General features: G+C 51.2%; 1 protein-coding gene across 1 annotated transcript; it reads left to right on the top strand.

The window, feature by feature from the left end:
* Positions 1 to 550: 550 nt before the first annotated feature.
* GRIK5 (glutamate ionotropic receptor kainate type subunit 5) lies at positions 551 to 23,625 on the top strand (the record flags this gene model as incomplete). The annotated part of the gene is made up of 15 exons (XM_077192417.1): positions 551 to 748; positions 1,486 to 1,539; positions 1,682 to 1,843; positions 3,215 to 3,367; positions 5,338 to 5,442; positions 6,572 to 6,679; positions 8,610 to 8,804; positions 10,561 to 10,674; positions 12,032 to 12,141; positions 13,396 to 13,569; positions 16,247 to 16,412; positions 18,187 to 18,412; positions 18,518 to 18,646; positions 19,823 to 19,944; positions 22,490 to 23,625. Coding segments are annotated over 15 exons (2,676 nt in total), but the record flags the coding sequence as incomplete, so codon positions are not given.
* Positions 23,626 to 23,715: the final 90 nt, after the last annotated feature.

Raw genomic sequence — 23,715 nt, 5'->3', positions numbered from 1 at the left:
GGGTTTTTGTGGCCGGTTTTGGACCTGATTTTGGGGTGAATTTGGGGCTGATTTCGCTGCCGATTTCGGGTATTTCTGAGCTGATTTTGGGGTGAATTTCGGTGCCAATTTCGGGCATTTCTGAGCCGATTTTGGGGTGAATTTGGGGCCGATTTCGCTGCCGATTTCGGGCATTTCTGACCCGATTTTGGGGCCGATTTCGCTGCCGATTTCGGCCATTCCTGACCCGATTTTGGGTCGAATTTCGCCGTTTTTGGGTCGCCAGGCCTGCTGCGTCTGGAGGAGCTGGTGCGGCAGTTCCTGATCTCGCGCCAGGCGCTCTCCGTGCGGGGCCCGGGTTTGGGGTTTTGGGGCCGATTTCGGTTATTTTGTGGTGAATTCCTGACCCGATTTTGGGCTGAATTTCGGGGTTTTTGGGTGCCAGGCCTGCTGCGGCTGGAGGAGCTGGTGCGGCAGTTCCTGATCTCGCGCGAGGCGCTCTCCGTGCGGGGCCCGGGTTCGGGTTTTGGGGCCGATTTCGGGCATTTCTGACCCGATTTTGGGTTAAATTTCGCCGTTTTTGGGTCCAGGCCTGCTGCGGCTGGAGGAGCTGGTGCGGCAGTTCCTGATCTCGCGCGAGGCGCTCTCCGTGCGCGTCCTGGACGCCGAGCAGGACCCGACGCCGCTGCTGAAGGAAATCCGCGACGACAAAGTCCCCACCATCATCATCGACGGCAGCGCCGCCACCGCCGGCCTGGTGCTCGCCAAGGTCGGCGCGGCCGCGGCGCCTCGGGCGCATTTGGGGCCTTTGGGGGCGTTTTGGGTTGGTTTTTTTGGGAGTTTTGGGGTGGTTTTGGGACAATTTCTGTGACTTTATTTGGATTTCTGGGAGTTTCGGGGTGGTTTTTTTGGTTGATTTTTTTTGGGAGTTTTGGGGTGGTTTTGTGTTGACTTGGCTTTTTTTTTTTTGTTGATTTTGGGGAGTTTTTTTGTGTTGATCTTGGGGGGTTTTGCGGCACTTTCTGCGATTTATCAGGAGCGTTTGGGTGGTTCTGTGTCGATTTTTGGGAGTTTTGGGTGGTTTGAGGGGTTTTTGAGGGGATTTTGGGGGATTTTGTGTTGATTTTTTGGGGGTGATTTTTTGGGGGATTTTTGGGGGATTTCAGAGGATTTTGTGTTGATTATTTGGGGGTGATTTTTTGGGGGATTTGACAGGATTTTGGGGGCATTTTGGGGGGGATTTGAGGGAATTTTGGGGTGATTTTTTGGGGGATTTTTTTTGGATTTTTTGGGGGATTTTGTGTTGATTATTGGGGGCGATTTTTGGGGTGATTTTTGGTGATTTTTTTGGTGATTTTTGGGGGGATTTTGAGGGATTTTGTGTTGATTATTTGGGGGTGATTCTTGGGCTGATTTTTGGGGTGATTTTTTTGGTGATCTTTTTGGGCGGGCATTTTTTTTTTGGAGAGAATTTCGGGGCTCAGACCCACCCTGGCGCCCTTCCAGGCCTCGGAGCTGGGCATGACCTCGACCTTCTACAAATACATCCTGACCACCATGGTGAGTGACCACCGAGAGTGACCACTGAGAGTGACCACTGAGAGTGACCACTGAGAGTGACCACTGAGAGTGACCCCTGAGAGTGACCCCCGGCCCCCAAACCGGCCCAAAAAGGCCCGAAATGACCCCAAACTGACCGCAGGACTTCCCCCTGCTCCGGCTGGACGCGCTGCCGGCCGCTCCCGCCACCGTCCTGGGCTTCTCCATGTTCAACACGAGCCACCGCTTCTACCCCGAGTTCGTGCGCAGCCTCAACATGTCCTGGAGGGAGAGCTGCGAGCTGGGGCCCTACCCCGGCCCCGCGGTGAGCGGGGACCCCGAAAAACACCGGGGGGACCCCGAAATTTGGGGGGAACGCAAAAAACCCCGGGGAAAATGGTGGAAAAACGGGGGAGAAAACGGAATTTTGAGGGAGCGCCGAAATTGAGAGATATTGGGGGAGAAGTGGAATTTTGGGGGGTGGAAGTGAGCAGAAATTGGGCGAAAAATAATCAAAAACAAAATCCAGGGAAGGGGAAAATTTGGGGGAATTAAAAAAAAAACGGGGGGGGAAATGGTGGAAAAATGGGGGAGAAAACGAAATTTTGAGGGAGCGCGAAATGGCGAGATATTGGGGGAGAAGTGGAATTTTGGGGGGTGGAAGTGAGCAAAATTGGGCGAAAAATCATCAAAAAAAAAATATCCAGGGAAAGGGAAAATTTGGGGGGAAATGGTGGAAAAATGGGGGAGAAAATGAAATTTTGATGGGAGCGCCGAAATCAAGAGATACTGGGGAGAGAAGTGGAATTTTGGGGGGTGGAAGAGAGCAGAAATTGGGCAAAAATCCTCAAAAAAATACCTGGGGAAAGGGAAAATTTAGGGGGAATTAAAACTGGAAAATTTGGGGGGAAATGGTTAAAAACGGGGGAGAAAACGAAATTTTGAGGGAGCGCCGAAATTGAGAGATATTGGGGGGAGAAGTGGAATTTTGGGGGGTGGAAGTGATCAGAAATTGGGCGAAAAATCATCAAAACAAAATCCAGGGAAGGGGAAAATTTGGGGGGAATTTAAGAAAAAAATGGGGGAGAATTGGTTAAAAACGGGGGAGAAAATGAAAGTTTGAGGAGGTTATAAAATTTTGGAGGTGAAAATCAGGTGTGGTGGGAGCCCAAAAATTGGGGTGGGGACCCCAAAAATTGGGGGAGACCCCAAGAATCATCAAGGGACCCCAAAAATCTTGAAGGAACCCAAAAAAAACTTGGGAAAAAATGACCAAAATTTGGAAATTTGACGTCTCAAAAAACCCAAATCGCTGGGGGTTTCTGGGGTGGGGATTTGGGTTCTGAGGGACCCCAAAAACCTTAGAGGGACCCCAAAATTTGGGGGAGACTCCAAGAATCATCAAGGGACCCCAAAACTCTTGGAGAAAAATTCAGAAATTCGGCGTCTCAGGGAACCGAAATCCCTGGGGGTTTCTGGGGTGGGGATTTGGGTTCCGGGGGACCCCAAAAACCTTGGAGGGACCCCAAGAATCATCAAGGGACCCCAAAAATCTCGGGAAAAAAATGGGCAAAATTCAGAGATTTGGCGTTTTTGAGAACCCAAATCCCTGGGGGTTTCTGGGGTGGGGATTTGGGATTCCGGGGGACCCCAAACCCCCCTCGGGGACCCCAAAAAGCGTCGTGTCCCCCCGCAGCTGTCGGCGGCGCTGCTGTTCGACGCCGTGCACGTGGTGGTGGGCGCCGTGCGGGAGCTGAACCGCAGCCAGGAGATCGGGGGGCGGCCCCTGGCCTGCGCCGCGCCCGGGATCTGGCCCCACGGCACCAGCCTGATGAACTACCTGAGGATGGTGAGAGGGGAGAAAATGGGGGGAAAATAGGGGGGAAAATGGGGGAAAAATGGGGGAAAATGGGGGGAAATGGGGGAAAAACGGGGGAAAAAAAGGGGGAAAAATGGGGGGAAAATGGGGGAAAAATGGGGGGAAAAGGGGGGGAAAATGGGGGGAAAATGGGGGAAAATGGGGGAAAAATGGGGGGAAAATGGGGGAAAAATGGGGGGAAAATGGGGGAAAAATGGGGGGAAAATGGGGGGAAAAAAGGGGGGAAAATGGGGAAAAAACGGGGGGAAAATGGGGGAAAATGGGGGGGAAATGGGGGGAAAAGGGGGGAAAAATGGGGAAAAAGGGGGGGAAAATGGGGGGGAAATAGGGGGGGAAATGGGGGAAAAATGGGGAGAAAAAGGGCAAAAAAAGGGGGGGAAAAAGGGGAAAAAAGGGGAAAAAATGGGGGAAAAACGGGGAAAAAAACCGTGAAAAAACGAGGAAAAAAAACGGGAAAAACCCGGGAAAAAACCCGGGAAAAAACGGGAAGAAACCCGGGAAAACGGGGGGAAAAAACCCGGGAAAACGGGGGGGAAAAAAGGGGGAAAAACCGGGGAAAACGGGGAAAAAAAGGGGAAAAATGCCCCAGAAATGCCCCGAAAACCCTGCAGGAATGAGGCAAAAGCAACCCCAGAACCGGACCTAAAAACAACCCCAAAAAGCCCCAAAACAACCCCAAAAATCCCAAGAAAAATCCCAAAAACAACCCCAGAACCGACCCTAAAAACACCACCGAAAACAGCTTCAAAAAGCCCCAAAACCAGCCCCAAAAAGCCCGAGAACAATCCCAAAAAGAGCCCCAAAAACAACCCCAAAAACCCCCAAAACAACCCCAAAACCAGCCCTAAAAACAACCCCGAAGCCAACTCCAAAAATCCCCAAAACCAGCCCCAAAAATCCCGAGAACAATCCCAAAAACAACCCCGAAAACAGCTCCAAAAAACCCCAAAACAACCCCAGAACCAGCCCTAAAAACAACCCCAAAACCAACTCCGAGGTATTTTTGTGCATGTTTTTGGGGTATTTTTGGGGTATTTTTGTGTTTTTTTGGGATTTTTTTGGGGTGTATTTTTGAGTTATTTTTGTGCATATTTTCAGGGTATTTTTGGGGTATTTTTGTGTATTTTTGGGATATTTTTTGGGGTTGCATTTTGGGTGTGCTTGGGGTATATTTAGGGTGAATTTAGGGTGAATTTTGGATATTTTTTGGGTGTATTTTCAGATATTTTTGGGGTACATTTGGGATATTTTTGGGGTATATTTTGGGTGTATTTTGGATATTTTTGGGGTATTTTTTGGGTGCATTTAGGGGGTATTTTGGGGGATTTTTGGATGAATTTTGGGGCCATTTTTTGGGTACATTTTTGGGGTATTTTTGCGTATATTTTTGGGGTATTTTTGGGGTATATTTTTAAGGTATTTTTGTGCATCTTTTCGGATATTTTTGGGGTATTTTTGGGATATTTTTTGGGGTTGCATTTCGGGTGTATTTTGGGTATTTTTAGGGTGTATTTAGGTTGCATTTAGGGTGAATTTTGGATATTTTTTGCGTATATTTTTCAGATATTTTTGGGGTACATTTGGGATGTTTTTGGGGTATATTTTGGGTATATTTTGGGGTGTATTTAGGGTGAATTTTGGGTGCATTTTGGATATTTTTTGGGTGTATTTTCAGATATTTTTGGGTATATTTTGGGTGTATTTTGGGTATATTTAGGGTATCTTTTGGGTATATTTTGGGTGTATTTTGGGGGTATTTTTGGGGTATTTTGGGGGTAGTTTTTGGGTGTATTTAGGGCGTATTTTGGGGAATTTTTGGACACGTTTTGGGGAATTTTTGGGTGCATTTTGGGGAATTTTTGGACTCATTTTGGGGAATTTTTGGACGCGTTTTGGGTCATTTTTTGGGTGCGTTTCGGTGCATTTTGGGTGCGTTTCAGGTGGAGTACGACGGCCTGACCGGGCGCGTGGAGTTCAACAGCAAAGGGCAGCGCACGAATTACAGCCTGAGAGTGCTGGAGAAGGGCAGGGATGGACACCGGGAGGTGAGTGACCAATGGGTGACCAATGGGTGACCAATGGGTGACCACTGAGTGACCACTGAGTGACCACTGACCACTGAGTGACCAATGAGTGACCCCAGAATTACAGCCTGAGAGTGCTGGAGAAGGGCAGGGATGGACACCGGGAGGTGAGTGACCACTGAGTGACCAATGAGTGACCACTGACCACTGAGTGACCAATGAGTGACCCCAGAATTACAGCCTGAGAGTGCTGGAGAAGGGCAGGGACGGACACCGGGAGGTGAGTGACCAATGAGTGACCACTGAGTGACCACTGACCACTGAGTGACCAATGAGTGACCCCAGAATTACAGCCTGAGAGTGCTGGAGAAGGGCAGGGACGGACACCGGGAGGTGAGTGACCAATGGGTGACCAATGGGTGACCACTGACCACTGAGTGACCACTGACCCCTGAGTGACCCCAGAATTACAGCCTGAGAGTGCTGGAGAAGGGCAGGGACGGACACCGGGAGGTGAGTGACCAATGAGTGACCACTGAGTGACCACTGAGTGACCAATGAGTGACCAATGGGTGACCACTGAGTGACCACAGAGTGACCACTGAGTGACCAATGGGTGACCAATGAGTGACCAATGGGTGACCACTGAGTGACCACTGAGTGACCAATGGGTGACCAATGAGTGACCAATGGGTGACCAATGAGTGACCATTAAGTGACCACTGAGTGACCACTGACCCCTGAGTGACCACTGAGTGAGCCCAGAATTACAGCCTGAGAGTGCTGGAGAAGGGCAGGGATGGACACCGGGAGGTGAGTGACCACTGAGTGACCACTGAGTGACCAATGAGTGACCATTGAGTGACCATTGAGTGACCATTGAGTGACCAATGGGTGACCAATGAGTGACCATGAGTGACCAATGAGTGACCAATGAGTGACCAATGGGTGATCACTGAGTGACCACAGTGACCATGAGTGACCAATGAGTGACCAATGAGTGACCAATGAGTGACCAATGAGTGACCACTGACCAATGAGTGACCAATGAGTGAGCACTGAGTGACCAATGAGTGACCATGAGTGACCAATGAGTGACCCCTCCGTGACCCCTCCGTGACCCCTGCGTGACCCCTCGGTGACCCCGCAGGTGGGGGTGTGGTTCTCCAACCGGACGCTGGCCATGGACGAGGCCACGCTGGCCCTGAACGCCTCGGACAGCCTGGCCAACAAGACCCTGATCATCACCACCATACTGGTCTGGACTGGGATTGGACTGGGATTGGACTGGGAGGGGCTGGGAGGGGCTGGGAGGGGCTGGGATTGAACTGGGATAAACTGGGAGGGGCTGGGATAAACTGGGAGGGGCTGGGATTGAACTGGTCTGGACTGGGATTGGACTGGGATTGGACTGGGAGGGGCTGGGAGGGGCTGGGATTGAACTGGGATTGAACTGGGATGAACTGGGAGGGGCTGGGATAAACTGGGAGGGGCTGGGATTGAACTGGGATAAACTGGGAGGGGCTGGGATAAACTGGGAGGGGCTGGGATTGAACTGGTCTGGACTGGGATTGGACTGGGATTGGACTGGGAGGGGCTGGGAGGGGCTGGGATTGAACTGGGATTGAACTGGGATGAACTGGGAGGGGCTGGGATAAACTGGGAGGGGCTGGGATTGAACTGGGAGGGGCTGGGAGGGGCTGGGATTGAACTGGGATTGAACTGGGAGGGGCTGGGAGGGGCTGGGATTGAACTGGGAGGGGCTGGGATTGAACTGGGATTGGACTGGGAGGGACTGGGAGGGGCTGGGAGGGGCTGGGATTGAACTGGGAGGGGCTGGGAGGGGCTGGGATTGAACTGGGATTGAACTGGGATGAACTGGGATGAACTTGGAGGGGCTGGGATTGAGCTGGGATTGAACTGGGAGGGGCTGGGATTGAACTGGTCTGGACTGGTCTGGACTGGGAGGGAGTGACCACAGCGAAACCCCAGTGACCAATCCCAAGCCCCAAACCCCAATAAATGAACCCAAATCCCAATAAATGAACCCAAATCCCAATAAATGAACCCAAATCCCAATAAATGAACCCAAATCCCACTGACCATTCCCAAATCCCAAACCCCAAACCCCAATAAATGAACCCATATCCCCCATAAGTGACCCCAAACCCCAATAACCGACCCCAAACCCCAATAACTGACCCCAAACCCCAGTAACCGACCCCAAACCCCAATAACTGACCCCAAACCCCAATAAATGAACCCAAACCCCAATAACCGACCCCAAATCCCAAATTCAATCTTTAGGAGAACCCGTACGTGATGCGGGTGGGCGGCGCGGGCGGCCCCGAGCATTATGAGGGATTTTGCGTGGACACTGCAGTGACCAATCCCAGTGACCCCAAACCCCAATAACTGACCCCAAACCCCAATAACCGACCCCAAACCCCAAATCCCATCTTTAGGAGAACCCGTATGTGATGCGGGTGGGCGGCGCAGGCGGCCCCAATCGATATGAGGGATTTTGCGTGGACACTGCAGTGACCAATCCCATACCCAATGACTGACCCCAAACCCCAATAACTGACCCCAAACCCCAATAAATGACCCCAAATCCCATATTTTTAGGAGAACCCGTACGTGATGCGGGTGGGCGGCGCGGGCGGCCCCGATCGCTATGAAGGATTTTGTGTGGACACTGCAGTGACCAATGACCGACCCCAAACCCCAATAAATGACCCCAAACCCCAATTCCTGTGATTTTAGGAGAACCCGTACGTGATGCGGGTGGGCGGCGCGGGCGGCCCCGATCGATATGAAGGATTTTGTGTGGACACTGCAGTGACCAATGACTGACCCCAAACCCCAATAAATGACCCCAAATCCCAAATTCCCATATTTTTAGGAGAACCCGTACGTGATGCGGGTGGGCGGTGCGGGCGGCCCGGACCGTTATGAGGGATTTTGCGTGGACACTGCAGTGACCAATGACTGACCCCAAACCCCAATAAATGACCCCAAATTCCCATATTTTTAGGAGAACCCGTACGTGATGCGGGTGGGCGGCGCGGGCGGCCCGGATCGATATGAGGGATTTTGCGTGGACACTGCAGTGACCAATGACTGACCCCAAACCCCAATAAATGACCCCAAATCCCAATAACCGACCCCAATTCCTGTGATTTTAGGAGAACCCGTACGTGATGCGGGTGGGCGGCGCGGGCGGCCCGGATCGATATGAGGGATTTTGCGTGGACATGCTGCGGGAGCTGGCGGCGCTGCTCAAGTTCCGCTTCCACATCAAGCTGGTGGAGGACGGGCTCTACGGGGCGCCCGAGCCCAACGGCTCCTGGACGGGCATGGTGGGAGAGCTCATCAACAGGGTATGGGGAACCCCATAAAAAATCCTATAAAAAATATCCCATAGGGGAAAAAAACCCATAGGGAAAATCCCATAGGGGAAAAAACCCCATAACCAAAATCCCATAGGGGAAATCCCATAAGGAGGCTCCTGGAAGGGCATGGTGGGAGAGCTCATCAACAGGGTATGGGAATCCCATAAAAAATCCTATAAAAAATATCCTATAGGGGAAAAAAACCCATAGCAAAATATCCTATAGGGAAAAAATCCCGTAATCAAAATCCCATAGGGGAAATCCCATAAGGAGGATCCTGGACGGGCATGGTGGGAGAGCTCATCAACAGGGTATGGGGAACCCCATTAAAAACCCCATAAAAAATATCCCATAGGGGAAATCCCATAAGGAGGCTCCTGGACGGGCATGGTGGGAGAGCTCATCAACAGGGTATGGTGGGAATCCCATTAAAAATCCCATAAAAAAACCCATAAAAATCCCATAAAAAACCCCATTAAAAAAACCCATAAAAACCCCATAAAAATCCCATAGCAAAATATCCTATAGGGAAAAAATCCCGTATGGAAAATCCCATAAAGAGCCCAACGGCTCCTGGACGGGCATGGTGGGAGAGCTCATCAACAGGGTATGGGAACCCCATTAAAAACCCTATAAAAAAACCCCATAAAAAAAAACCATTAAAAAACCCCATTAAAAAAACCCATAAAAAAGCCCCATTAAAAAATCCCATAGCAAAATATCATATAGGGAAAAAATCCCGTAATCAAAATCCCATAGGGGAAATCCCATAAGGAGGATCCTGGACGGGCATGGTGGGAGAGCTCATCAACAGGGTATGGTGGGAATCCCATGAAAAATCCTATAAAAAAACCCCATTAAAAAATATCCTATAGGGGAAAAAAACCCCATAGGGGAAAAAACCCCATAACCAAAATCCCATAGGGGAAATCCCATAAGGAGGCTCCTGGACGGGCATGGTGGGAGAGCTCATCAACAGGGTATGATGGGAATCCCATTAAAAATCCTATAAAAAAACCCCATAAAAATCCCATAAAAAACCCCATAAAAAATATCCTATAGGGAAAAAAACCCATAGGGAAAATCCCATAAAGAGCCACAATGGCTCCTGGACGGGCATGGTGGGAGAGCTCATCAACAGGGTATGGGAACCCCATAAAAAATCCTATTAAAAAACCCATAATAAAATATCCTATAGGGAAAAATCCCGTAATCAAAATCCCATAGGGGAAAAAAATCCCGTAAGAAAATCCTATAACAAAATATCCTATAGGGAAAAAGTCCCATAGGGGGAAAAAGTCCCATAGGGGGAAAAAAATCCCATAAGGAAAAATCCCTGTGGGAAAAAGTCCCAGCTCCACCTGACCCCACATTTTTGGGGGTTTTTGGGGTCCCCATCCCCTCCTGACCCCACAATTTTTGGGATTTTTGGGGTCCCCAGAAGGCCAATCCCCTAATTTTGGGGTTTTTGGGTTCTCCATCCCCTCGTGACCCCCCAATTTTGGGATTTTGGGGTTTTTGGGGTCCCCAGAAGGCCGACCCCACAATTTTTGGGGTTTTTGGGGTCCCCAGAAGGCTGATCCCCCAATTTTGGGATTTTGGGGTTTTTTGGGGTCCCCAGAAGGCCGACCCCCCAATTTCGGGGTTTTTGGGGTCCCCATCCCCTCCTGACCCCACAATTTTGGGATTTTTGGGGTCCCCAGAAGGCTGACCCCACAATTTTTGGGGTTTTTGGGGTCCCCAGAAGGCCGACCTGGCGGTGGCCGCGTTCACCATCACGGCCGAGCGCGAGAAGGTGATCGACTTCTCCAAGCCCTTCATGACCCTGGGCATCAGCATCCTCTACCGCGTGCACATGGTACGGGATTTATGGGATTTTATAGGATTTGTGGGGTTTTTATAGGATTTGGGGTTTTTTGGGATTTTTTTGGATTTTTTTGGGATTTTTTTGGGGGGTTTTATGGGGTTTTTATGGGGGTTTTTATCAGGTTTGGGGTCTGGGCGTCAGCATCCTCTACCGCGTGCACATGGTGGGTTCGGGGTTTTTGTGGGACTTTATGGGGGTTTTATGGGATTTTATGGGGTTTTTGTAGGATTTGGGGTTTTTTGGGATTTTTTGGGATTTTTTGGGGTTTTTTTTGGGGTTTTTTTTTTGGGGTTTTTATGGGGGTTTTTATCAGGTTTGGGGTGTGGGCGTCAGCATCCTCTACCGTGTGCACATGGTATGGGATTTATGGGATTTTATGGGGTTTTATGGGGTTTTTATAGGATTTGGGGTTTTTTGGGATTTTTTTGGGATTTTTTGGGTGTTTTTTTGGGGTTTTTTTGGGGGTTTTATGGGGGTTTTTATCAGGTTTGGGGTCTGGGCATCAGCATCCTCTACCGCGTGCACATGGTGGGTTTGGGGCTTTTGTGGGGTTTTTGTAGGGTTTTTGTAGGGTTTTTATAGGATTTGGGGTTTTTTGGGTTTTTTGGGGTTTTTTTTTTGGATTTTTTTGGTTTTTTGGGGATTTTATGGGGGTTTTATGGGTGTATTTTGGGGTCATTTTCAGGGTGGCTTTTGGGGCTATTTTGGGTCGGTTTTTTGTGGATTTTGGGTCATTTTGGGGTCAGTTTGGGGGTGGCTTTTGGGGCTATTTTGGGTCAGTTTGGGGTCAGTTTTCTGTGGATTTTGGGTCACTTTGGGCTCAGTTTGGGGGTGGTTTTAGGGTCAGCTTTGGGATGGTTTTGGGGCTATTTTGGGTCATTTTAGGGTCAGTTTTGGGGCAGTTTTTGGGGCTATTTTGGGTCAGTTTTGGGTCAGTTTTGTGACAGTTTTTTGTGGATTTTGGGTCATTTTGGGGTCAGTTTTGGGTCAGTTTTTTGTGGATTTTGGGTCATTTTGGGCTGAGTTTTGGGGCAGTTTTTGGGGCTATTTTGTGTCAGTTTTCTGTGGATTTTGGGTCACTTTGGGCTCAGTTTTGTGGCAGTTTTTGGGGCTATTTTGGGTCATTTTGGGCTCAGTTTTGGGGCAGTTTTTGGGGCTATTTTGGGTCATTTTTTTGTGGATTTTGGGTCATTTTGGGCTCAGTTTGTGGGCGGTTTTAGGGTCATTTTCGGGGTGGTTTTTGGGCTGAGTTTTGGGGCAGTTTTTGGGGCTATTTTGGGTCGTTTTTCTGTGGATTTTGGGTCACTTTGGGCTCAGTTTGCGGGGGTCTCACTCGGCGTCCCCCCAGGGCCGCAAGCCGGGGTATTTCTCCTTCCTAGACCCCTTCTCTCCGGCCGTGTGGCTCTTCATGCTCCTGGCCTACCTGGCCGTCAGCTGCGTGCTCTTCCTGGCCGCCAGGTGAGCGGCCACGCCCCGGAAACGGGGCCCAAAAATGCCCCAAAATTCTGGGGGGGGGGGGGACGTCCCAAAAAACGGCCCCGAGAAAGGGAGGGAGGAGGCAAAAACTCCCCCAAAAAAACGGCTCAAAAAAACCTGGGGACACCCCCAAAAATGCCCCCGAAATTGGGGGAATACCCCAAAAAACGGTCCCAGAATTTGGGGGTGACACCCCGAAAAATGGCCCCAAATTATTTTGGGGTGGTCCCAGATTAATTTGGGGGATCCCAGACGAGTTCAGGTGCTCCCAAAATTAATTTTGGGTGGTCCCAGATGGGTTCAGGTGTTCCCAATTAATTTTGGGTTGGTCCCAGATGGGTTCAGGTGTTCCCAATTAATTTGGGGTGGTCTCAGATTAATTTGGGGGTGGTCCCAGATGGGTTTGGTTTGGTCCCAGACAGGTTCAGGTGCCCCCAGACGGGTTCAGGTGATACCAAATTAATTTTAGGTGATCCCAGATGGGTTCAGGTGTTCCCAATTAATTTTGGATTGGTCCCAGATTATTTTTGGGTGGCCTCAGATTAATTTGGGGTTGGTCCCAGCTGAGTTTGGGTTGGTCCCAGATGGATTCAGGTGTTCCCAAATTAATTTGGGGTGGTCCCAGATTATTTTTGGGTTGGTCCCAGACGGGTTCAGGTGTTCCCAGACGGGTTCAAGGTGTTCCCAATTAATTTTGGCTGGTCTCAAATTAATTTGGGTGGTCTCAAATTAATTTTGGGTGGTCTCAGATTAATTTGGATGGTCTCAAATTAATTTGGGGTTGGTCCCAGCTGAGTTTGGGTTGGTCCCAGATGGATTCAGGTGTTCCTAAATTAATTTTGGGTGGTCTCAGATTACTTTGGGTGGTCCCAGATTATGTTTGGGTGGTCCCAGCTGAGTTTGGGGTGGGTTCAGGTAATCCCAGACGGGTTCAGGTGGTCTCAGATTAATTTTGGGTTGGTCCCAGACGGGTTCAGGTGTCCCCAGACGGGTTCAGGTGTTCCCAATTAATTTTGGGTGGTCCCAGATTAATTTTGGGTGGTCTCAAATTAATTTGGGTGGTCTCAAATAAATTTTGGGTGGTCCCAAATTATTTTTGGATGTCCCCAGCCGTGTTCAAAGCGACCCCAAACAAACTCAGGGCCCCCCCCCGGGACTCCCCCACTCTCCCCCATCCCGGGGGGGGGCGTTGGCGTTGGTTGATCCCATCCCGACCCCGCGTCCCCCCCCGCGCAGGCTGAGCCCCTACGAGTGGTACAACCCGCACCCGTGCCTGCGGGAGCGCCCGGGGCTGGTGCAGAACCAGTACACGCTGGGCAACAGCCTCTGGTTCCCGGTGGGCGGCTTCCTGCAGCAGGGCGCCGAGGTGCTGCCCCGAGCGCTCTCCACGCGCTGCGTCAGCGGAGTCTGGTCAGAAATCACGAGATTTGGGGGGTTTTGGGGGTGTTTGGGTGGGATTTGGGGGTGTTTGGGGGTATTTGGGGAGGGGGGTTCCTGCAGCAGGGCGCCGAGGTGCTGCCCCGCGCGCTCTCCACGCTCTGCGTCAGCGGAGTCTGGTCAGAAACAACAAAATTTGGGGAGGTTTTGGGGCGTTTTGGAGTGGTTTGGGGGTGTTTCGGGGCGATTTGAAGGGACATTGTGGGAGGTTTGTGGGGGTTTGGGAGGGGTTTGGGAGGGGTTTGAGAGGGGTTTGGGGTGATTTTGAGGGGTTTTGGGGTGATTTTGGGGTGTTTCGGGGCGATTTGAGGGGATATTGTGGGGGTTATATGGGGTGTATATGGGGGTTTGGGGGGGATTTGGGGGGTGTTTTGGGGTGTTTGGGGGTGTTTGAGGGGATTTGAGGGGATTTGGGGCGATATTGGGGTGATTTGGGGCGATTTGAGGGGATATCGGGGTTGCTCTATGGGGTGTATATGGAGGTTTGGGTAGGATTTGGGGGTATTTGGGGGTGTTTGAGGGGTTTTGGGTGATTTGGGTGGGATTTGGGGGTATTTGGGGAGGGGGGTTCCTGCAGCAGGGCGCCGAGGTGCTGCCCCGAGCGCTCTCCACGCGCTGCGTCAGCGGAGTCTGGTCAGAAACACCAAAATTTGGGGCGTTTCCAGGGCTTTTGGGGTGATTTGGGGTGATTTTGGGGTGATTTGGGGTGTTTTGGGTGGGATTTGGGGGGTTTTGGGTGGGATTTGGGGTGATTTGGGTGGGATTTGGGGGTATTTGGGGAGGGGGGTTCCTGCAGCAGGGCGCCGAGGTGCTGCCCCGAGCGCTCTCCACGCGCTGCGTCAGCGGAGTCTGGTCAGAAACACCAAAATTTGGGGCGTTTCCAGGGCTTTTGGGGTGATTTGGGGTGATTTTGGGGTGATTTGGGGTGTTTTGGGTGGGATTTGGGGGGTTTTGGGTGGGATTTGGGGTGATTTGGGTGGGATTTGGGGGTATTTGGGGAGGGGGGTTCCTGCAGCAGGGCGCCGAGGTGCTGCCCCGAGCGCTCTCCACGCGCTGCGTCAGCGGAGTCTGGTCAGAAACACGAGATTTGGGGGGGTTTTGGGGTGATTTGGGGGCTTTTGGGGTGATTTGAGGGGATATCAGGGTTGCTCTATGGGGTGTATATGGAGGTTTGGGTAGGATTTGGGGCGATTTTGGGGAGTTCTGAAGGGGTTTGGGAAGGTTTTGAGGGTTTTTGGGGTGATTTTGGGGTGTTTTGGGGTGATTTGAGGGGATATTGGGGGGTTATATGGGGTGTATATGGAGGTTTGGGGGTATTTGGGGAGGGGGGTTCCTGCAGCAGGGCGCCGAGGTGCTGCCCCGAGCGCTCTCCACGCGCTGCGTCAGCGGAGTCTGGTCAGAAACACGAGATTTGGGGGGGTTTTGGGCGGTTTTGGGGGGTTTTGGGGTGATTTGAGGGGATATTGGGGGGTTATATGGGGTGTATGTGGAGGTTTGGGGGGTGTTTGGGTAGGATTTGGGGGTGTTTGGGGGTGTTTGAGGGGATTTGGGGTGATTTTGGGGAGATATGAGGGGATATCGGGGTTGCTCTATGGGGTGTGTATGGAGGTTTGAGGGGGATTTGGGGGGGATTTGAGAGGTGTTTGGGGGTGTTTGAGGGGTTTTGAGGGGATTTGGGGCGATTTTGGGGTGATTTGAGGGGATATCAGGGCTGCTCTATGGGGTGTATATGGAGGTTTGGGTAGGATTTGGGAGTGTTTGAGGGGATTTGTGGGGATTTTGGGGAGCTCTGAAGGGGTTTTGGGGCGATTTTGGGGGGATTTGGGGTGATTTGAGGGGATATCGGGGTTGCTCTATGGGGTGTATATGGAGGTTTGGGGGGGATTTGGGGGGTGTTTGGGGGTGTTTGAGGGGATTTGTGGGGATTTTGGGGCGCTTTGAAGGGGTTTGGGAAGGTTTTGAGAGGTTTTGGGGAGATTTTGGGGTGATTTGTGGCGATTTGAGGGGATATTGGGGAAGATTTTGGGACTGATTTTTTTGTTTGTTTGTTTGTTTGATATTTTTTTTTTTTTTGTATTTTTGGGGCGATTCGTTTCGGATTTTCGGAATTTTTTTTTTTCCTTTTTTGGGGTGATTCCTTTTGGATTTTCGGAATAATTTTTTTTTTGTGTGTGCGCGTGTGTGTTTTTTTGGGGCGATTCGTTTCGGATTTTTGGAATAAAATGTGATTCACTCTGGATTTTCGGAATTTTTTTTTTTTTTTTTTTTTTTTTTTTTAATTTTTGAGGCAATTCGTTTTGGATTTTCGGAATAATTTTTGTTTGTTTTTTTTTAACTTTTGGGGTGATTTGTTTTGGATATTTGGAATTTTTTTTTTTCTTTTTTTTCTTTTTTTTTTTTTTTGCATTTTTGGCGCGATTCGTTTCAGATTTTCGGAATAATTTTTTTTTTGCATTTTTGGGGCGATTCATTTTGGAATTTCTGAATTTTTTTTTTTCTTTTTTTTTGCATTTTTGGGGCGATTCGTTTCAGATTTTTGCAATAACTTTTTTTTAAATTTTTTTTTTTTTTGCGCGTTTTTGGGGTGACATTTTTTGGTTTTTTTGTGGCCCCCCTTCCCCATAACTTCCGTTGCCCCCCGATCCCTCAGGTGGGCCTTCACCCTCATCATCATCTCGTCGTACACGGCCAACCTGGCGGCGTTCCTGACCGTGCAGCGCATGGAGGTGCCCGTGGAGTCGGCCGACGACCTCGCCGACCAGACCAACATCGAGTACGGCACCATCCACGCCGGCTCCACCATGACCTTCTTCCAGGTCAGCGCCCGCCGCGCCGCGGCACCGCCAGCCAGAGACCGGTTGATCAATAGATCAATAGATCGATCGACCCGATCGGTCAGTCGGTCGATCGACCTAATCGCTCAATGAATAGATCAATCAACCCAATCGATCAGTCAATCCAATCGATCAGTCAGTCAATCAATCAACCCGATCGATCAATCAATAGATCAATCAACCCAATCGATCAATCAACCCAATTGATCAGTCAGTCAATCAATACACCCAATCGATCAATCCACCTGATTGATCAGTCAGTCAATCAATCAACCCAATCGATCAATCAACCCAATTGATCAATCAACCCGATCAGTCAATCAATCAATCAATCAACCCGATCGATCAATCAACCCGATCGATCAGTCAGTCAATCAACCCAATCGATCGATCAACCTGATTGATCAGTCGATCAGTCAACCCGATCAATCAATCAATAGATCAATCAACCCAATCGATCAATCAACCCAATCGATCAGTCAGTCAATCAATACACCCAATCAATCAATCCACCTGATTAATCAGTCAGTCAATCAATCAACCCGATTGATCAGTCAGTCAATCAACCCAATCGATCAATCCACCTGATTGATCTGAGCAGCCAAGCCAATCAACCCAATCAATCAATCAACCTGATCAATCAGTCAGTCAGTCAATCAACCCAATCAATCAATCCAACCAAGCAATCAATCAACCCAGTTGATCCAATCAACCAATCAATCAATGAATCAACCCAACCAATCAACCCAACCAATCAATCCACCCAATTAATCAACCTATCCAATCAATCAACCCAACCAATCAATCCACCCAATTAATCAACCTAACCAATCAATCAACCCAACCAATCAATCCAATCAATCAATCAACCCAATTAATCGACCCAACCAATCAATCAGCCCAATGAACCAATCCACCCAACCTGGGCCAACCTCGGCCAATCCGTGCAACCCAAACCAACCCAAACCCAACCCAAACCCAACTCAACCAAACCCAACCGAACTTAACCCAACCCACCCGAACCCAACCCAAACTACTCAACCAACCCAATCCAACTCAACCAAACCCAACACAACCCAACCCATGCAATTGAACCCACCCCACCCAATCCAGCCCAACCCACCCGAACCCACCCCAATGCAACCCAACCCAACCCAACCAACCCAATTCACCCAACCCAACCGAATTCAACCCAACCCAACCCAACCCAGCTGAACCCACCCAATCAAACCCAACCCAACCCCACCCAACCCAACTGAACTGAACCCAACCCAAACCAACTTGGACCAACCCAACAAACCCAACCCAACCCAATCAACCCAAACCAACCCAACCCAACTCAACGAACCCAACCCTCCCAACCCAACCCAATTGAACTGAACCCAACCCAAACCAACTTGGACCAGCCCAACCCAACCCAACCCAAACCAACTTGGACCAGCCCAACCCTTCAAACCCAACCCAACCCAAACCAACCTGGACCAGCCCAACCCAACGAACCCAACCCAACCCTCCCAACCCAACAAACCCAACCCAACCCAACCCAAACCCACCCAACCCAAACCAACTGAACCCAACCCAAACCAACTTGGACCAGCCCAACCCAACCCAAACCCACCCAACCCAACCAACCCAAACCAACTTGGACCAGCCCAACCCTTCAAACCCAACCCAACCCAAACCCAAACCCCACCCAACCCCAGCCCCGCCGGCGCCCCCCAAAGCCCGTCTTCCCCACGGCCGCCCCCCCCGCCAGAACTCGCGCTACCAGACCTACCAGCGGATGTGGAACTACATGCACTCCAAGCAGCCCAGCGTCTTCGTCAAGAGCACGGAGGAAGGCATCGCGCGCGTCCTCAACTCCAAGTACGCCTTCCTGCTGGAGTCCACCATGAACGAGTACCACCGGCGCCACAACTGCAACCTGACGCAGATCGGCGGGCTGCTGGACACCAAGGGCTACGGCATCGGCATGCCGCTGGGTACCGCGGGGGCGGGGCCGCGGGGGGCGGGGCTTGGGCGGGTCACGCCCATTCCCCTTCCCCCGGAATGGAGGTGGGACCATCGCGGGCCGGGTGTTGTGGCAGGGTCGCCGTTCCGCGATGAGATCACGTTGGCCATCCTGCAGCTGCAGGAGAACAATCGGCTGGAGATCCTCAAGAGGAAGTGGTGGGAAGGGGGGCACTGCCCCAAGGAGGAGGATCACCGCGCCAAAGGTGGGCGTGGCCTGGCTTGGCTTGGATTGGCTTGGGTTGAGTTTGGTTCACCCAGGTTGGGTTGGGTTGAGTTGGGTTGGATGGGTTGGGTTGGGTTGGGTTGAGTTGACCAAGCTGAGTTGGGTTGAATTGAGTTGTGTTGACTTGAGTTGACCAAATCAAGTTGGGTTGGGTTGAGTCAGGTTCGGTTGAGTTGGGTTGGGTTTGTTTGGGTTGACCTCAGTTGGGTTGACCTCAGTTGGGTTGGGTTGACTTGAGTTGACCAAATCAAGTTGGGTTGGGTTGGGTTGGATTGGATTGAGTTGTGTTGGGTTCGGTTGACCTCGGTTGCGTTGGGTTGAGTTGGGTTTGGTTGGGTTGAGTTGGGTTGAATTGGATTGAGTTGTGTTGAGTTGAATTGGGTTGGGTTGGGTTTGGTTGACCTCAGTTGGATTGGATTGGGTTGTGTTGACCTTGGTTGAGTTGGGCTGGGCTGGGTTGGGTTGACCTCAGTTGGGTTGACCTTGGTTGGTTTGGATTGGGTTGGGTTCGGTTGTGTTGAGTTGCGTTGAGTTGGGCTGGGTTCGGTTGGGTTGGATTGAGTTGTGTTGAGTTGGATTGGATTGAGTTGGGTTGGGTTTGGTTGACCTCTGTTGGATTGGATTGGGTTGTGTTGGGCTGGGTTGGGTTGGATTGGGTTGGGTTCAGTTGGTTTGAGTTGGGCTGGGTTGAGTTGTGTTGAGTTGGGTTGACCTCGGTTGGGTTGGTTTGAGTTGAGTTGTGTTGTGTTGAGTTGGGTTGGTTTGGGTTGGGTTGGTTTGAGTTGGATTGGGTTGGTTTGAGTTGTGTTGAGTTGGGTTGGTTTGAGTTGATTTGGCCTCGGTTGGGTTGGGTTGAGTTGACCTCGATTGGTTTGGTTTGGGTTGGTTTGAGTTGATTTGGCCTCGGTTGGTTTGGGTTGGGTTGTGTTGGGTTGGTTTGAGTTGATTTGGCCTCGGTTGGGTTGGGTTGGGTTGTGTTGACCTCGGTTGGGTTGTGTTGGGTTGTTTTGAGTTGAGTTGTGTTGAGTTGGGTTGACCTCGGTTGGGTTGGGTTGGGTTGGTTTGAGTTGACCTGGGTTGGGTTGGGTTGGTTTGAGTTGTGTTGAGTTGAGTTGTGTTGGGTTGGTTTGCGTTGATTTGGCCTCGTTGCCGGCAGGGCTGGGCATGGAGAACATCGGCGGCATCTTCGTGGTGCTGGTCTGCGGCCTGGTCGTGGCCATCCTGGTGGCCGTCATGGAGTTCGTGTGGTCAACGCGGCGCTCGGCCGAGACCGAGGAGGTGGGGGCGGGGCCGGGGGCGGGGCTGGGGGCGGGGCCGGGGGAGGGGCCAGGGGGGATTTGGGGGAATTTAGGGAGAGAGGTTGGGGAATTTGGGGGAATTTGGGGGAATTTTGGGGGGGATTTTGGGGGAATTTTGGGGGAATCTGGGTTGGGGGAAATTTGGGGGATTTTTGGGGGGGATTTTGGGGTGAATTTAGGGGAAATTTGGGGGAAATTTGGTGGAAATTTGGGGTGAATTTGGGGGAAATTTGGTGGAAATTTGGGGGGACTGAACACCTCCCAAATCGCCAGAATTTCCCCCAAACTCCCCAAACTGGATTTTTCCCCAATTTCCCCGGATTTCTGCCCAGTTTTTTTCCCCAGTTGTTTCCCCCAGTTTCCCCTCAGAATTTTCCCAATTTCCCCGAATTTTCCGCCTAATTTTTTTCTGAATTTCCCCCTAATTTTCCCCCGACTTTCCCCCCAATTTTTCCCCAAATTTTCCCCCGACTTTCCCCCAATTTTTCCCCGATTTTTTCCCCAATTTTCCCCCCTATTTCCCCCGATTTTCCCCCTATTTCCCCCCAATATTTACCCCAATTTCCCCCTAATTTCCCCCCAAATTTCCCCGATTTTCACCCCATTTTTCCCCCGATTTTTCCCCAATTTCCCCCTAATTTTCCCCTAATTTTCCCTGATTTCCCCCATATTCTTTTTCCCGAATTCCCCCCTATTTTTCCCCTAATTTTCCCCCAAATTTTCCCTGATTTCCCCCATATTCTTTTTCCCGAATTCCCCCCTATTTTTCCCCCAATTTCCCCCTAATATCCCCCCCATTTTCCCCTGATTTTTCCCCCAATTTCCCCCTAATTTTCCCCCTATTTTTCCCCCTAATTTTCCCCCGTTTTCCTCCAAATTTTTCCCCGATTTTCCCCCCACTTTTTCCCCCAATTTCCCCCCTAATTTTCCTCCAAATTTTCCCTGATTTCCCCCCAATTTTTTCCCAAATTTCCCCCTAATTTTGCCCCGATTTTCCCCCTAATTTTCCCCCGACTTTTTCCCTATTTCCCCCAAATTTTTCCCCGATTTTCCCCATTTTTTTCCCAAATTTTCCCCCGAATTTCCCCCTATTTTTCCCCAATTTTTCCCAATTTTCCCCGGATTTTTTCCCCAATTTTCCCCCGATTTTTCCCCAACTTCCCCCTAATATTCCCCCGATTTTCCCCAATTTTTCCCCCAATTTCCCCCGATTTCCCCTCCAATTTTTTCCCGAATTTCCCCCTAATATTCCCCTGATTTCCCCCCCTAATTTTCCCCCGATTTTTTTCCCCAATTTCTTCCTAATTTTTTCCCGAATTTCCCGCTAATATTCCCTGGATTTTCCCCCAATTTTTCCCCTGATTTTCCCCCCAATTTTTCCCCAATCTCCCCCCATTTTTCCCCCTAATTTTCCCCCCAATTTCCCCCCATTTTCTCCCTAATTTTTTCCCCAATTTCCCCCAAATTTTCCCCCGAATTTCCCCCCATATTCTTTTTCCCTAATTCCCCCATATTTTTCCCCAATATTTTCCCGAATTTACCCCCAATTTTCCCCTCAATTTTCCCCCTAATTTTCCCCTGATTTTTCCTCCAATACTTTCCCGATTTTCCCCCCAATTTTCCCCCTAATTTTCCCCCCAATTTTCCCCTGATTTTTCCTCCAATACTTTCCCGAATTTCCCTCTATTTTTCCCCAATTTCCCCCTAATATTCCCCCCAATTTCCCCCTAATTTTTTCCCGATTTTCCGCCCGATTTCCCCCCAGTTTCCCCCGAATTTCCCCCCAATTTTTACCCGAATTTCCCCAAATTTTTTCCCAATTTCCCCCCATTTTTCCCCCAATTTTTCCCCCAATTTTCCCCCAATTTTTCCCCCATTTTCTCCCTAATTTTTTCCCCAATTTCCCCTAATTTTCCCCTAATTTTCCCCCAAATTTTCCCTGATTTCCCCCATATTCTTTTTCCCGAATTCCCCCCTATTTTTCCCCTAATTTTCCCCCAAATTTTCCCTGATTTCCCCCATATTCTTTTTCCCGAATTCCCCCCTATTTTTCCCCCAATTTCCCCCTAATATCCCCCCCATTTTCCCCTGATTTTCCCCCAATTTCCCCCAAATTTTCCCCCAAATTTTCCCCCTAATTTTCCCCCGATTTTCCTCCAAGTTTTTCCCCGATTTTCCCCCCAATTTTCCCCAAAATTTTCCCTGATTTCCCCCCAATTTTTTCCCAAATTTCCCCCCAATATTCTCCCGATTTTGCCCCCATTTTTTCCCAAATTTTTTCCCGAATTTCCCCCAATTTTCCCCCTATTTTTCCCCCTAATTTTCCCCCCATTTTCCCCCCAATTTTCCCCCGAATTTCCCTCTATTTTTCCCCAATTTCCCCCAATTTCCCCCCGATTTTCCCCGATTTTTCCCCCAATTTCCCCCAAATTTTTTCCCAATTTTTTCCCCCAATTTCCCCCAATATTCTCTTTTCCCGAACCCCCCCAAATCGCGTGTTTTGTCCCCCCGTTTTCCCCGCGCAGATCTCGCTGTGCTCGGAGATGCTGCGGGAGCTCCGCCGCGCCGTCTCCTGCAGCCGCCGCCCCCGCGCTCGCCGCCGCCGCCGCCCCCACCCCAAATTCGGACCGGGGGGGGGAGGGGGAGGGGGTCCCGCCCCTCCCCCACACCACGCCCACCCCCACCACGCCCATTCCGCGGCCCCGCCCCCTCTGCGCGAGATGCGCTTCAGCAACGGGAAGCTCTACTCGGGGGTGGGCGGGGCGCACCTGGAGGGGGCGTGGCCCCGCCCGCCGCGGCCCCGCCCCCGCCTTGCACGCACGTGCGCGTGTGCCCCGAGTGCCGCCGCATCCAAGCGCTGCACCGGGCAGGGGGCGGGGCCGGGGGCGGGGCCGGGGGCGGGGCCGGGGCGGCGCCTCCGCCTCCGACCACGCCCAAAACCCCCCAGCCCCTCCCCCACCCCCCGCCCCAAGCGGTGGAAGGGGGAGGGGAATGACCCCAGCAGCCCCTCCCCCCCCCCCACCGCCACCGGAAGCTCCTCCCACATCTTAAGCCCCGCCCCCCCCTTTTTAAAGCCCCTCCCCCCCCGCCTTGTGCGCCGTGCGCGCGGCGGGAATTGGGGGGAGGGGCCACGCCCCCCCAAGCCCCTCCCCCGTTCGGGTTTAGCCCCGCCCCCGTCAGTTTGAAGCCCCTCCCCCCCCCCTAAAATTGCACTGTGCCTTCCCGGGAGGGGGAGGGGCGTGGGAAGCCCCTCCCCCTCCTCTGCCCCGCCCCCACCCCCCCACGAAGCCCCGCCCCCTCCCTCGCCCCTCCCCCCCTCCCAGAACGGCGCGGGGGGCGGGGCTGGGATGGGGGAGGGGCTGAGGGGGAGGGGCAGCGGGGGGGGCAGGGAGGGGGCGTTGTGTTCTTAATTAATTAATTAATTAATTAATTATTCTAATTAACGGTTTCGGTTCGATCCGGGGGAGGGGGTGGGGCGGGGTTCGGGTTTTGATTTTTTGGGGGATTTTTTGGTTTTTTGGGGTTTTTTTCCGGTTTTTTGGGGTTTTTTTCCGGAGATTTTCCCCCCCCCTCTCTCGGTTCGGGGGGCGGTGACGTCATCGCGCGCGCCCCTCCCCCTCCTCGATTAAAAAAAAAAAAAGAAAAGAAAAAAAAAGAAAAATTAATGAATAAAAACCCACCCGGAATTTTACCAGGAGCGTTCGCGAGTGTCCCGAAATCGCCCGGAATCGCCCCAAAAAAAATTAAAAAA

This window comes from Agelaius phoeniceus, chromosome 33 (genome assembly GCF_051311805.1).
Source record: "Agelaius phoeniceus isolate bAgePho1 chromosome 33, bAgePho1.hap1, whole genome shotgun sequence".
Lineage (NCBI taxonomy): Eukaryota > Metazoa > Chordata > Aves > Passeriformes > Icteridae > Agelaius > Agelaius phoeniceus.
The sequence above is the reverse complement of the archived record's forward strand: the minus strand, read 5'-3'. Positions and strand labels throughout refer to the sequence as shown.